Source organism: Molossus molossus, unplaced genomic scaffold (genome assembly GCF_014108415.1).
Source record: "Molossus molossus isolate mMolMol1 unplaced genomic scaffold, mMolMol1.p scaffold_m16_p_13, whole genome shotgun sequence".
NCBI classification, from domain to species: domain Eukaryota; kingdom Metazoa; phylum Chordata; class Mammalia; order Chiroptera; family Molossidae; genus Molossus; species Molossus molossus.
In genome coordinates this window covers 64,721,813-64,737,170 of record NW_023425348.1, presented here as the reverse complement: position 1 = coordinate 64,737,170, position 15,358 = coordinate 64,721,813, and the positions used below count along the sequence as shown (strand labels likewise).

The 15,358-nt window shown below is 36.4% G+C and overlaps 1 protein-coding gene across 2 annotated transcripts; it reads left to right on the top strand.

Annotated features, from left to right (window-relative positions):
- Positions 1-5,031: 5,031 nt before the first annotated feature.
- LOC118628887 (small VCP interacting protein) lies at positions 5,032-13,530 on the top strand. Of its 2 annotated transcripts, XM_036259881.1 has the most exons (4): positions 5,032-5,185; positions 7,029-7,079; positions 7,583-7,696; positions 11,113-13,530. In XM_036259881.1, the coding sequence occupies exons 1-4, from the start codon at positions 5,132-5,134 to the stop codon at positions 11,125-11,127; spliced, it is 234 nt and encodes a 77-aa protein (XP_036115774.1). In that variant the 5' UTR covers positions 5,032-5,131; the 3' UTR covers positions 11,128-13,530. The 2 variants fall into 2 exon arrangements, with proteins under 2 accessions (XP_036115774.1, XP_036115773.1); XM_036259880.1 differs by lacking the exon at positions 11,113-13,530 and having other exon boundaries at positions 7,583-7,848.
- The last annotated feature ends 1,828 nt before the right edge of the window (positions 13,531-15,358 follow it).

The following is a 15,358-nucleotide window of genomic DNA, read 5'->3' as shown; positions in this document are numbered from 1 at the left end:
TCTGCTTCTGGACATGATAGAAGGACCAGAATTAACTTGCACAGTAAACAATCACAAAACAGACAAACTATTTAAAACAATGAAAAAGTAAAAAAAAAAAAAAAAAAAAAAAAAAGGACTGTGATCCCTAACAAAAGAGAAATAAGTGAACCCTATGACTACCCCATTTACTGCCTGGAGGAGCATTCCAGACCTTGATGCAGAGAAAAGGGTCAAAAGCAGAGCACAGCAGTTATCTTGAGTTGAGGATGAGTTGAGAGGAACGGATGAAAATTCAGGAAGTCTGGGGCAGCTGGAAGATCTTGTATGGCTCACACGGACTCTTTGCTGAATACTACACTACACGTTCACAGTGTAAAATTCAACAAAGTTAGATAGAACCTTTTGGTCTTTATCAACTATCAATGTCCAATGTCTAGTATCCAATCAAAATTACTAGGCATGGCAAGAAGCAGAAAAATGTAACACATAATCGGGAAATCGAGTCAACAGACACAGAAAATGAAGGGATTATATAATTAGAAGAATTAATTTAAATATTATATATGTCAACTATGCTCGATAATTTAAAGAAAAACATGAACACAACAAGAAGAGTAATAAAAGATACTAAAAAAAAATAGAACTTGTGGAACTGAAAAAAGTATCTAAAATTTAAAATGTCACTAAATGAGATTGACAGTATATTAGACATATAAAAAAGAAGTTATGAAATTGAAGATACAGCAGATAGAGCAAGAGGAATATTCCAAACTGGGGCAAAGAGTAAAAGACCAGAAAAATGATTAGTACCTCGCTGACCTGTCACACCATATCAAGTGAGAATGTTTGAAAACCATTGAAAAGAGAAAGAAAAATAGCAGGGGGAGAGGGTCATTAAATACTGAGAAACAAGCATAAAAAAACTGCAAACCTCATTAGAAACTATCTAAGCCATAATGACACCTTTAAAGAATCAAAGAAAAACCTGTCAAACTGAAGTTTTATACAGAGCAAAAGTATCCTTCAAAACTGGGGGGCAAAAATGCAGATTTTTCAGGAGTGCCAAAATATATGTCTCAACAGCAGACTTGTAGGAGGAAGTTCTTTAGGTGGAAGAAAAATTATTTCTGATAGATTCTTATATCTACACAGAACAATGAAAAAGTCTGGAAATGATACACACACATAAAGGTAAATATAAAGTTACTGTATTCTAATATTTTATTTAAAAATTAATGGACTATTTTAAGCAAAATGTATTGCTTCTTTAAACTTTATTTTTATTGTTGACATTACAGATGTCCTCATTTTCCTCTCTTTGCCCACCTCCACCCAGCCCTTACCATCCCTCCCTGGCTATCACCACGTTGTTGTCTGTGTCTATGAGTTATTCATACACATTCTTTGGCTAATCCCTTCATCTTTTATCCAGTCCCTCCCTTCACCCGTCCGCTCTGACAGCTGTCAGTCTGTTCCATGTGTCCATGCCTCTGTTTCTATATTGTTCATCAGTTTATTTTATTCATTAGATTCTACATATATGTTACAAAGGGTAGGAGAATACAGTCACGGAAAGTTTCTTATATTTTATGTGAAGAGATATATTGTTTGAAGGTAGACTTGGATATGTTAAAGACATATTGTAAATTCTAGAGAAACCACCCACACACAAAGAAGTGTAGCTCATGGGGATAAAATGGAATGCTTAAAATCCATTCACATGAAGATAGAAAAAGAAATGAATGGATTTGATATAAAGAAAACAAATAGCAAGATAATAGATTACATCCCAAATTAACCAACAGCGACATTCTATCTAAATGGTCTAAACACTCCAATTAAAAAGCAGCATCAAGAACTGTGAAGGATTAGAGATTGTTTTCTACCTATAAGAAACAAGTTAGACTGTCACAGTTTCACAGATGCTGGCAGAAAACAGAGACTTACTGGGGACACATAATTTGATTAGGTCTAGCACAGCAGGCAGCACCGTGTGTGCTTGCTTTGGTTTTCCGGGACTCGCCAAGCCCCACGTGGGTGATGCAGAGGTGTGCCCAGGCGGACACTGTGTACACTGTTAGTTTGTGTTACAACTAAGGAAGCCCCAATCTTACATAAAGGGCTGCTAAGTAAATCAGCCCAACCTTGCTCTGGAGAGAGGTATCTCCACTATACTGGACAGTAAAGAAATCTACTCTAGAGTCTCTGTCTTCGGAGTTTACTTACTATACAACAGCCTTGAAAAGATAGTCTAGAGCAAAAATTATTAAAACGTTTGCTCAGAAAACATACAGAAACATGTAAGAGCAATGGAGAGATTTCCCCCAACCAGGCAGAGATTATTGAACTGGATTTTTAAAAAAGCAAGACCAACTACTAAATGTCTACTAGAAACAAATTTTGTATATAAACACTGATACATTTTTATTTTCTTTTTATTGTTGCAAGTATTACAGATATTTTCCCCATTACCCCTCCTCCTTCCTGTTCCCACCCCCTCCTGCTTTCCTCAAACTAATGTCTGTATCCATTGGTTGTACATATGTGCATATAAGTTCTTTAGTTTATCCCCCCCCCACTTTCCATTCCTCTGAGGTTTGTCAGTCTTTTCCCTACTTCCATAAAACACAAATCTTAAATCTACAATAGCTATATTACTAACACAGACCAGTCTTCAGAATAAATCACATTATTGGGTATACATATGAAAATAATGAAAGTTTCAATCCATCACAAAGACATAATCATAAACATATGCACCCAAATACAAAGCATCAAGATATTAAGCAAAAACTAGAATTCAAAGAACGAATAGACAAATCCACAATTATAACTGAAATACAACGTTCCTCTCTTGAAAATTGACACAAGAAATAGAAAGTCATTAAAGATATAGGAGATAACACTACCATTCAACAATTTTACTGATATTTATAAAAATATTCCACCAACATCAACAGAATACCTATTCTTTCAAGTGTACACTGGAACACAGATGGAAAACTGACCATCTGCTGGGTCATAAGGTAAATCCCAGTGAATTTCATAGGACTGAAGTGTTACAGAATATGTCCTTTGACCACAAAATATAATTTAAAAAATTAGAATGAAAACTATCCAATAACAGCAACATAATATTTGAACCGACATTCTAAAATAATATACAAATAACCAAGTAGTACATGAAAAAATGGGAAATGCAAATCAATACTATTATATGTCCATTTGAATTGGTAAAATTAAAAGCACTGATCATACCAACTGTTGGCAAGTATGGAAAATAACTGGTACTTTTTTACATTGCTTACATGAATGGAATGGTTTAAGTACTTTACCTTAAAAAAAATTCCTAACAGTTTTTCATACATGTGAAATATGACCCACTTATTCCAATCTTGAGAATCACTAAAGAGAAATATACATGTTCACCCAAAGAACTTTACACAAGTATTTATGAAGTTTTGTTCTTAATAGCCTCAAAATGCAAACAGTCCATATGCCAATGGTTAGGTAAATTCATTTTAAAAATGTGGTACATCTATAAAAATGGAATATTATTGAAAACACACACACAATAACAATTTTAAAATTTTATGTTGAAGTACACATGATCCCGTTTATCTGAAACTATAAAATATAGTTAATCTATAGCCACAAAAACAAATCAGTGTTTTCTTAGGGCACAAATAAATAGGAAGATATGTCATGTTTATCAATCAGAAGAATTAATATTGTTAAAATGTCCATTCTGTCAAAAGCAATCTGCAGATCCAATGCAATTCCTATTAAAATTCCAATGGCATTTTTTCACAGAAATAGAACAAACAATCCTAAAATTCCTATGGAACCAAAAAATATCCCAAACAGCAAAAGCAATCTTGAGAATGAAGAACAAAGCAGGAGGCATCACACTTCCTGACTTCAAACTGGATTTATGCCAGTACTATACTTTTTGAAAGTTATAGTATCAAAAAGTATAGTACTAGTATAAAAATAAGACACACAGACCAATGAAACAGAATCAAGAGCCCAGAAATAAACCCTCATTTAGAGCCCATTACTATTTGACAAGGGTGCTGAAAACATGCAGTGGGGAAAGGACAGTCTCTTCCATAAATGGTGCTGGGAAAACTGGGTAACAATATGCAGAAGAATGAAATTAGACTCCAGTCTTAAACAGCTCATAAAAATTAACCTAGAATGGACTAAAGACTTAAACGTAAGACCTGAAACCGTATCACAGTGGTTTCTGAGGAGTTAACTGTTGCTTCACATCCTACCTTTTGGCAATATCTTAAGATATTACAACAAGCAAAACAAACAAAAAACTATACGATTGCAAGAAAAAAATCAAAAGCAGTTGTGTGAAGAGATCAGTAACTTCAGCATTACCCACGGAGCTTACTAGAAATAAATCTCAGGTTTCACCCTAAACTTATTAAATTATGAACTACACTTAACTAGATGCCCAGATGATTTTTATGCCTATTGAAATTTGAGAAACAAAACATTTCTGAATAGATCAACCTCCATCATTACCCTTGTAGGGATAAGAGAATCCAAAACACCAGAAACCAATGGGCAACTCAACGAATGCCACATTCATGAGACTGGCTTCTAAAACATAGCGATGGCTTTCCTACTCTGCTCTCAATTGGAATAACACCGAGTCATTTAGAAGGTAGAAAATGGTACTGACATCAATTTGCAACTTAGTTGAATTAGACTTCAAATTCTCGGAGGTCACAGTCCCATCGCACAAAAGAAGTAGCACAAACTATCCAGTGTCGTGTCGCCCATTTACAATTGGCCAGGCAAAGGGAGGCCCGAATCCAGTGGCTCCATCCCACCCTGCGCGCTGCCGCGGGCGGCGTTTCCACGCTCCCAGGCCCGGTCCGCTCGCCAGCACCGGCCGGGCGGGGCCCCTGGAGGTGGGGGTGGGGGTGGGGAGTCGCCTCAGGGGGGCGGAAGCGAGAGGCAGGGCTGGGGCGGAGTCGCGAGCGGAGGGAGCGTTGCAGCAGGGGGCGGAGCCGAGCCGCGAAGCCACCGGCCCGGGTGGGGACCCGGCGAGCGCGGCCGCTCCGGGACGCACGTATCACCACGCAGATCGCACTTACCGGGGCGGGGGGAAGCTGCCGCCGCTCTCCCGATGGGGCTGTGCTTTCCCTGTCCCGGGGAGTCCGCACCTCCCTCGCCGAACCTGGTGAGTAAGGCCGCGTCTGCCGGCCCGCGCCGCGCGCACCTGTTCCCGGGGCAGACGCTGCGGGAGGCCCGGAGCTCGGGCACCTGGCCGGCCGGTTGGGCGCGGCGGAGCGCGCCGCAAGCCCGCGGGTGGGCACCCTGTTGACGTCGGCGTGTGGTCGCGTCTGTGGCGGTCTCCCCACTTTCGTTACATAAAATTGCCCAAAGGCGGCTCCGGGGTCTCTCCCTTTCGCCGACTTTGGCAAAATTGGAAGTTGGTGGGACGTAGGCGTGCGCCGACGGTGCGGTGTAGGGGCCATTCTTGGAGACGCGGTAGCCTGGGTGCAAGAAGAAATTCCTCTTTTTCTGAACTGGTGTTGAATATCCTAGTAGGAGATGTGCATTTTCCAGTGTCTGTATGAGCTGTTTAAAGTAGGTGAACAAAATGTCCCTTACACTCCTGAGCTTTATTGGGTATTGTATTTGTAATTTCCCTTTAGTATTTATTTTTTTAAGTTCTTCCTTTAAAAAAAAAAAAGATTATTTTATGTAGTACAGAGTGTATAGGTTGTAACAGTGCCATATTTAGCAAGTAAGAATACAGGACGCCCAGTTAAATTTGAATTTTCAGATAAACAAGGAATACATTTTAAAAGTAGATTTGTCGGTTACAATAATGGAACAAACTTACACTAGAGGTTATTTATTGTTTGTCTGAAATTCAAATTTTTATTTAAGGAAATGCATTAACTCTTCAGTCATTTGAATATAGGTACTGAAAATGACCTGGACATTGGTATCAGGAAGTTCACCTTGTCTTTCTTGCTACTGTTGCTTTTAAATGTTAATTTTGTCTGTCTGGCTGTTGATAAAATTCTAATCTGTCAGTATTTGTTAAACCCTCCACCCATCCCCATAGACTACCACGTGGCTCACTGCTTGAATGTTACTTTATTGTTGAGGTTTTTCTTGATCACACTAAATAAAATAGATCCTCGACTATACCACTCACCCATCCTTGTATTTCTTATCCTTTATATTTCCCAGGCCCTTACTATTATCTGACAGATACTATTTACTTGATTATATTTGACAGTGAGCCCTCATTGGAATTTTAAGTTTCATTTGGGTGGAAACATGTATTTTATTTTTTTTCACTGCTGTATCCTCAGCAGTGAGACAGGTTCCTTAGACATGATAGGTACTCAGTTAATACTATGTACAATGAATGAATGAATATATGTACTGTGTTATGGAAAACGAGAATTATTGGCATAGCTCTCAAGAGAAGGCTACTTACTGTCTTAATTATTTAAAGATTTTTATAATTACTACATGATATAGAAAATTATCACTTTCCCAACAGTACCTTTCATAAATTCCCTACAGTTTTCCCTATTGTACACAATGAGATTCACCCTCTTCATTCATGAACCTGTCCTAAAAACAAACCTACTTCAGACTCCTAACTGGCAGTACTAAAGTTTGTATTATTAAATTAAATGTCATTTGTTTTATAGCCCTGACTTGATTGTAAGTCTATTTTTTTAAAAAACAAAAGCAAATAATTATTTTATAGACCAACCCGTGTTCCATATATGTGTATATATGATATACAATATGTATCACATATATGTCTTAGCATGTTCTTATTTGAAGATATGTTGATTAATTGTGAGAATGAAATTCAGAAAGTTGATTATTTTATAAATGTAAGTACTGGCAGTTATAGTGGAACATTTTGGGCCAGTACTAAATATTTTTATAAATTGTTATGTTACTTATAAGATATGAATAGGTGTGCAGATTATCCATGACAGTGTTTGATTTTATTTTAAAACCTATTTTTTACATATTTTCCTTAGGAAGAGAAAAGAGCAAAGCTTGCAGAGGCTGCGGAAAGAAGACAGAAGGAGGTGGGAGTAAAAATGAAATTTTTCCTATTTAGAGAAGTTTGTACTTTGTTCTTGATAAATGTCTATGGCTAGTAGTATTTTTTAAATGAAAATGTTATATGATATCCACTAAATTTATTTTTAAAGGTAAATATTTTTCAAAATAATCTGTGTTTCTATAAATTACATGAATGCATTTGTATCATTTAATGTATGAAAATTACTATACAGATGTCTTCTGTAATGTGAGATGCCCCTTTAATAACAGCATTCCCTGAGATAAAATGGCCATGCCTTATAAAACACTGACAGATATCAAATAAGTTTGGGGAAAAATTTGTATGGTTTCAAAATACCAATGAAAAAATGATAAATATGTTTTATATAAAGCTGGTATAGAAATAGTCTAATTCTTTGTTACCAAAGTAGACCAGTATCCCACCTCCAAAGCCCAAAACAACAACAAAACACATGCTTAGATACTGAATTTTATTGTTGTTTTGTACCCCTTACGTTTCTTAAAGGCTGCATCTCGGGGCATTTTGGATGTTCAGTCTGTGGAAGAGAAGAGAAAGAGAAAGGAAAAAATAGAAAAACAAATGGCTACATCTGGGCCCCCACCAGAAGGTGGACTTAGAGTAAGTATTAAAATGTATTTAAGGTTTAAATTTACCTGGAATTTTTAGAAACTTGAGTAGCAATCCATTCAATAATTTCCTGTTGAGATGGATTGTCATAAAATTTTGAATTAATTTATGAGCATGAATAATATAGATTGGAATAATTGTCAATTCATTTGGGCATTCTGACATTTATTTGGAATGGGTTCACTTTCTTTTTTTCAAAATTAAAATAAATTCTTTTTCCTGACTAAATACTTTATATAATTGATTCTAATCTTAAATGGGTAGAAAACTGAAACAATATGGAAGAATATAAAGAGGTCAAAAGCACCCAAATTCAATGTCATATTAAAACATCGTTTCTCATTTCCACTTACACATCAACCCTACTAAATTGGTTTACACTATAAATCTGTTTTTATAGCCTACAGTCGTTTTACTCAATGATTTGACATTTTTGCTCTTTTCATTGTCACGCACACCATAGCTGTGGATTTGGCCAGTAGAGAGTACAGGAGTGAGTGACATGTGCACCTCCCAGTGTAGCAATTGCAGCTCCTGACGCTGGAAATACAATGGTGGGCAAGTTAACAAGGCCCTTGGACTTGGGGGTCTTGCCAGTCTAGTACGAGTATACAGGTTTTATTTTACATGTTAACACTGAAAAATAATGGTTCAGATACTAAGATTTTATTCTTGGGTCCATTTTTAAAGGAAATGCATTTCTCGAGTAAGTGTATTTGTGAAAAGGACAGTGTTCTGACTTTCAGTCAGTTATATTTAACTTTTCAATGATTTATGAGCTCTTATTTAGCCAATTCACTGTCTTCTCAATTCAGTTTGGTTTTTGCTCTCAAAACTATATAAAAATAGGTGTGTGCATGTGCGCGTGCGTGTGTGTGTTCCTAATTTGGGGGGCAGGCACTTTAGGAGTATTCTGTACGGATGTGATTCTGGCTCAGAAATATCAGGTAGAGATAGGATTTATCTGTGTGTTTTATAATTGTATGTTACTTTATCTCATTTCACTTAAAAAAGGAAAGTAAAACACTTTTTTACTGATAACTTTTAATGTGTAAAATAATTGCCTTCAATATGAAGGTAAATAGTCACGACCATTTTGCTTATTCTTTTTTATATCCCCCAATAATAGAATAAGTTTAGTATAAAGTAAACAGTTGGGAGATATAGGGTAAAATATTTTATCAAAAGTATAGATGCTTACTTTCAGTATTCTGTTCAGGTAAAGATCTGTGTCGTCGGGTTTACTTCATAGAGGGTCCTCAAAAAAAATTTGTGGACATTAAATTATAGGACTGGGAGTGATGCTGAGATCCATTGCGTGGTAGAAGAAAAGGAGGGTACTGAATGACTTAAAGTCACATAGAATGCTACAAGGAAAGGGTACTTTAGTCAGAATTAAGAAGATACTTATTTTACAACTTCTCAGCTAACATATTCAACATCAGCTTTTCAGTTCTAAGAAAGAAAGGGCTTTCTTAATTAATCCTAAAATATCCATGCCCTGAAGCCAATAGATTAAAAATAAGTTAGGCCTAATATTGCTTCTGGTCCCCTCAGATGCACTCAAAATGAAAAACATCCCAATGTAAATTTAGTATTTTTATTTCTTTGTATATTGTTCATATAGGAGATCTCTCTGGCTTCCTTAATAAAAATGACCCTCGAGGCCATCAGACTGGGCAGTGGTGGAAGATTTTCCCAATACGAGTGGCTCATTCTTATAAACCAACTGCTGTTACCACTGCCGTGTTTTCTTGGAATATTCCTAATCACTTTTGCCATCAACACACTGGCTGTAAGGGACACACTGCTTTCCCCTTGACCACATGCTTGGCTCACCAAGAGTGTTCAATTAAGTGCATAATAAAAAGTGGGGGGCTCAGGGCTAACAGAAGGGAACATACAATGCAGAGAGTAACCTTAGTTCTCAACCCCTTTGGCCTAGGGTTCTTGAAGGGCTACCATCTGGCCTGTTCTCCAGGCTGGCCTGGAATGTCCTGTAGTGTAGGTAGTGCCTTCTTCATCTGACCAGACTCCATGGTAGGAGGAGAACATCGTTTTCCTGTCTTCATACCCTCCTCATATCCCCTGGTGACTAGCTCTGCCTCTTCCCAGGATAACTGGCATTGGTATGAAGCAGTGTCCTTTAGAAAGGCAGCCTTATCTTAAGAAGTCAAGGTGGTGATGGCATCGGGATGCACACTAGCATCAGCTCGGGGTACACCTGGTGCGGTGGCTTTCCGCCCTGGCTGCACGTCCGAGTCCCAGCAGGAGCTTGCAGAAAAGGCTGGACCTGGCCCCACTCATACAGTCAGAACCCCTGAGAGCAGGGTGTCGCCATCAGTACTGTGTTAAGCTCCCCAAGGTAATCTCATATCAAACCAGATTGAGAGTCGCTGCTCTAGTGTTTTTAACTCTAGTCCTAAGAGAGACCTGGTGGAAAATAGAGTCCCATGCTAAAAATGTTTTAAAATTCCAAATTCTGTATTGTATACTACATCCCGTTCTTGAGGCTTAAAAAGGGTACAGTAGTCAAGTCTCTAAGAGGTTCTGCAATGAGGAAAAGCAAGTTTACTTGGAATAAACCTTAATTTTAATATACACACACACGTAGCCAATAATATTTCTTGGATGTACTTGCAAAACACCCCTCAGTAGATTTAAAATATCTCTGGTCGAATCCCAGTGGGTCTTTCAGAACTTTTTCATACTTAATAGACTTGATTAAACAGAACAACAAATGGAATAGTTTCTCAATTCAAGCAAGGAAAAGACTGCCAAACCCTTATTTAAAAATTTCTACTATTTCTTGGGTCCGTGCCTCAAACAAGAATTCCTTCATTTTTGTTCTGTAGTTTCATTGTTGATTTTGTTTGGTGGTGTTTGTTTCTTTTTTCTTATCTTTTCTTTTTCAGTTACCCATTAATTTGACCAGATATTTTGTTTGATTACTTTGTGTTTGTAAACAATCATATCTCTTCTCTCAGACTTTTGACTGTAATGTAAAATTTTACTAATCACTGCTATTCACAAAAATTAGTTTGCGTTCGCATACCCCAGTGACGTTCAGCCTTTTCATCTCGGGGCACACGTACACCAGTTAATAAAGTTCAGCACACCAAAAAACACATTGTATCTTTTGCCAATCTGGAAAAAAAAAATCATTCACACCAGATGGCTATTGTGTTAGCTGCTGTCACTTTGTTATTTGACAGTGTAGGGGAAGAGAGGCCAGTGCCCCTGACTACACTGTCAGATGTTGTCTGTTTTGAAAATTCAACCGCAACACACTGGTTGCAAATTGCTGGCGTATCCCATAGTCCTCTCTTTGCCAGTGTGTTCACTTGGAATATTGTCGTGTAACCTTAAATAAAATTTACGTTTCTCTGTATGTTTTTATTTTCTAGTGGACAGTTTCATAATGGATAATATGAGAGTCTACTGCCAATAAGTAATATCTGCAATCAAGTGGACATCCTCAGTTTATTCTCTTTGACTACATGAAGATTTAGACTTTGTAATTTTAGTGCCATTAAATGCAGTGCTTTTTCAGTATTGAAATATTGAAAATGCTTTTGATTTTCAGACTTAGAAAATGGCCAGACCTTTCATTGTACACTTACTGTCCTGCATTCACTTTCTTGGCAAATGGTGGGTAATTTGCCATTTTTAGTAGTTAAATCTAAATAGTGAATCGCATGTATACATAAGATGCTGCATACATCCAAAGTATTAAAATTTGCTATTTCCTGTTTTCTCCTCTATAAAGTGGTCTGGCTACTTATAGCTGTGCTGCTTAACCTTACCCTTCCTTTTGCTCCGTTATATATGAAGACATTTGCTTAAACTTATAGACTTAGTGCCTTTAAACTGATCATCAGGGAAAATCCTGAAAAATTATTTGAAGGGGATATATGAAGGAACACTGTAAATTTTTATAACTCATTAAGTAATGAATATTTGTAGAAAATACTGAATTTCTCATTTATTTTTTACTTATGTAGCTTACAAATTTAACATACTGTTTTACATCACAATAATTTTTTTTTTTGCTTGAATTTAAAATTATATATTAGTGGTACCATCAGAGGGCAGTGATGTACTATTGTACAATATCAGATTCCACTCTTTGGAGGTCTTTACAGTAATTGACTGAGTTAAATTAAGAATCTGAATGGGCTATACCGAGTGGTAATGTATTTGTCCAAATTTTATAGATATTGTTATTCTTTTATATTTATTAAAGAATGGTCATAAGATTTATACAGATATGAAAGTACCAAGGCAAATATGAATGTATGAAAGAAAAACATGTAAGTATTATATTTTAAAAGGACTACATTAAACAAAACTATTATGAAGTAATTCTATATTATGCATGATCATAAACTAGATTTTTGTTTATTAGTAACATGAGTTTTATAGCATTTTTGGTGGGGTTTTTTTGAAAATTTTTTTTGATATATAATAAGCTGAAATGGAATTGGTGTATCTTTTAATTAGCTCTTATGTTTACTAACTTTTTTGGATGGCAAGGCTAAAACCTGAGCCCTAAACTAAAATTTGCAGATACTAAGTGTCAGTAGGGACTACATTAATTACACCAGCTCATTTGATTTACAGAAAGGAAACTGAGCCCCTCATCCCGTCTCACTCATTCTTATCCTAAGACTTGTGTTGTGTTGCAGTATATTGTACACATTCATTTTAATGAGTTTGAACTATAGTATAGGTCTCTTAACTCTTCATTTGAAAAATTACCTTTTCTATTATCGTATGAAATATTTTATGATATTAATGCACAACATATAGTTAGGCTCAGTTTTCTTCATCTCTTAGAGTATTAGTGGTATTTTTTGTTCATGAAGGATAATGAAATTATTGAGTTGTACTTTAGAAATGAAATTTTGGGTTTATGAACATGATGAATTCTTCAAAGCAGAAAGGAAAAGGGGTCGTCTACAGTTGAATGGACAGAGAACCAGATGAGCAAATCCTTGAACTGTGCAAATCTTTCTGTTTTAATATAGGAAGAGCAATTTTATCTGTGCTCCATTCTAAAGAATTACGACTTGGGTTAGTGTAAACAAAAGGTTTACATCTAGGGGATGATGCCCTTTTTCTAATAGCACTATATCCAAATTCCATGCTTGCTTCCTGTTGGACCATGAATGATAGGCTGGTATATTGCTTTCTGGGAGCAGTGGGATGTCCCACTCCAGCCAACTATGACCTGCCTCCATGGGTATGCTCTGCTTCCCCAGAACCACCTGGGTTATGGGGGCTAAGGGGTGATGATACTTAACACTGTTAGGAACAGTGTTAGGAAGAGGAAGGGAAAGGGGGAGACTAAATGCCTGATAGGAAACCAGTAAATTCCTATTACTACTAAAAAAAAAAATTTGTATACACATAAATACATCCAGGCATCTTCCTCATAAAGTTATGAATCACTTCCTGATGTAAATTTTAATTTGGAGCCAATTTACTGTAAGTCCTAGTGTAAATAGGAAAACATAATGCTTAATAATGGTACCCAAACTCCCTACCCAAATTAGTAGAATGGAAATGAAACAGTAAAATGCATTTATGTAACTATTACTGTGTTAGAATGTAAAATGTCTCAATCACTGCTTTTTAATTCTAGTTGCCAAACTATTGATATTAATATGGCTGGTGACAAAAAGTTGTATATTATCATACGGCCTCTTTGTTGACACAGTGCATGTTTTTTCAAGCTTCTGTACGTGAGTGACACTTGTTCTGCTAATTATGTTTGGAACGTAATACTAGTTTTCCCACACATGGTTTTGTTATAAATTCTGTATTGCTATATAGGGATATAAATATACATTTTTCCTATATAAAATTTGGCTTTGGCTGTCTCTGTTTAACAAAATTTTATCTTCAGTACATCTTAAATAATTAAAACTTGGCCCAGCCAATGTGGCTCAGTTGGGTGAGCATTGGCCCATGCACCAAGAGGTCACCAGTTTGATTCCCCGTCAGGGCACATGCCCAGGTTGTGGGCCCGATCTCCAGTGGGGCATGCAGGAAGCGGCCAATCGATGTTCTCTCGTTGATGTTTCTCTCTCTCCCTCTCTCTCTAAAGTCAATGAAGAAAAGAGAATTTTGTTAATAATAATTGAAACTTTGGCAGTGGTTAGGGAAACCTCAGCAACACTTTCATCTCTTTGGGATTGATGAGAACAGAGCTAAAAGATGTTTGGCGTGTTTATACAATCCCTGAATTTATGGGTAGGCTTGTTTCTTTTCCAATACTCTAAAGAAGAAATGATATTATTAGTCTCCTGTTTTTTTAGAGAAATAATACTATAATAGGTTCCAGCTATCATCCTTAGTACCCCAGGAGAATTTGACATAAACCTTGAATTTTCCTTTTCTCCTCCAACAGTTCAACTTATTTTCTGAAGAATTATGCTACACCCTTAGAAGAAAAAGTAACTTGCCAATTTTAGATTTGAATAATAACTTTTGCATAAATATATGAGTAAGAGGTCAGTAGACATGCGTGCCTATCTTGAGATTTAAGGTGTATTCCTTCAACATCTCCAAGTAAGCATCTCAGGTTCCCATGACTACACGCGTGCTTTAGGTTGATTCAGATGCGCTGTCACGTTCATTTTCTTTAATTTTCTCAAAGGCCAACTGACTTAAGGCATTTGTGTACACAGCAGACTTTGAAAAAAATCTGATTTGAAAAGAGTTTTTGTCCCAACATCTCAAACCCTTTAAATTCTTCATATGACATGGCTTTTTATTATCCTGTTTTCCCTCTTTTAGATAGGCAGCATCTTAGAAATATCACGTGTAAATACTGTCATTGCCATTTAAGAACTGAATATTCATAAATGACTTGACCTGGATATGACTTTCATTATATCCTGAATTGCATTGTCTGTTTTTATAGCACCACACTCTATGACTGGTGTAGAGTTTTGAGTTAATGACTTCCAGTCATCTATTCAAGCACTTCAGACTTATCTCAAATGGGACTAATTAGTTCTATACTAGGCTATTGCTCAAATTCTATTTCGTCACATAGGTCAGAAGTCAAGGAGTTACCCCATCCTCCTCAATCTGCCTAACTCCTAAATTACCATTTTCTCATTCTACATTTCTTAGTCAGAGATTAGACCTATTTAACATAGGTTTGAAAAAGAATATCAAGTGTATAATGTAGGAAGTTTCTACGCATCTACACAAAATGAGTTAAGCAAGTTTGCAAACTACTAAATCTATGAAGGTCAATTTTATTTGTGAAAGTTAAGGTAATCTGAAAATTAAGATTATTCCAATCATAATATTAACTAGGATAAAATACTTAGAAAAAAAGTAAAAAATCTGAACTGAAAACTATAAAACATTGTTGACCTTTTTTTTTAAAAGAGAAATGGTGAGACATTGCATGTTCACCGCCTGGGAGACAATATCGACAACATGGCAGTTCTCAAGTTGATCAATAAATTCAGTGCAAAACCCAGCAGAGAAATTCACAAGACCCTACATTTTATATGGAAAATGTAACATAACAGCCAAAAAAATTTTGAAAAAGAACAGTCATTTTCACTAAGGAGTCAGTAAGAGCCATTTACATGTGTTCGATTGCTTCCGAATGTCATTTTCCACATC

What these genes read in the sequence shown, in the direction of transcription:
- LOC118628887 (XM_036259880.1), top strand. Translation starts at nt 5,132, where the DNA reads ATGGGGCTGTGCTTTCCCTGTCCCGGGGAGTCCGCACCTCCCTCGCCG. An exon ending in CACCTCCCTCGCCGAACCTG is followed by an intron (nt 5,186 to 7,028) that starts GTGAGTAAGGCC and finishes TATTTTCCTTAG; the next exon opens with GAAGAGAAAAGAGCAAAGCT. An exon ending in CGGAAAGAAGACAGAAGGAG is followed by an intron (nt 7,080 to 7,582) that starts GTGGGAGTAAAA and finishes CGTTTCTTAAAG; the next exon opens with GCTGCATCTCGGGGCATTTT.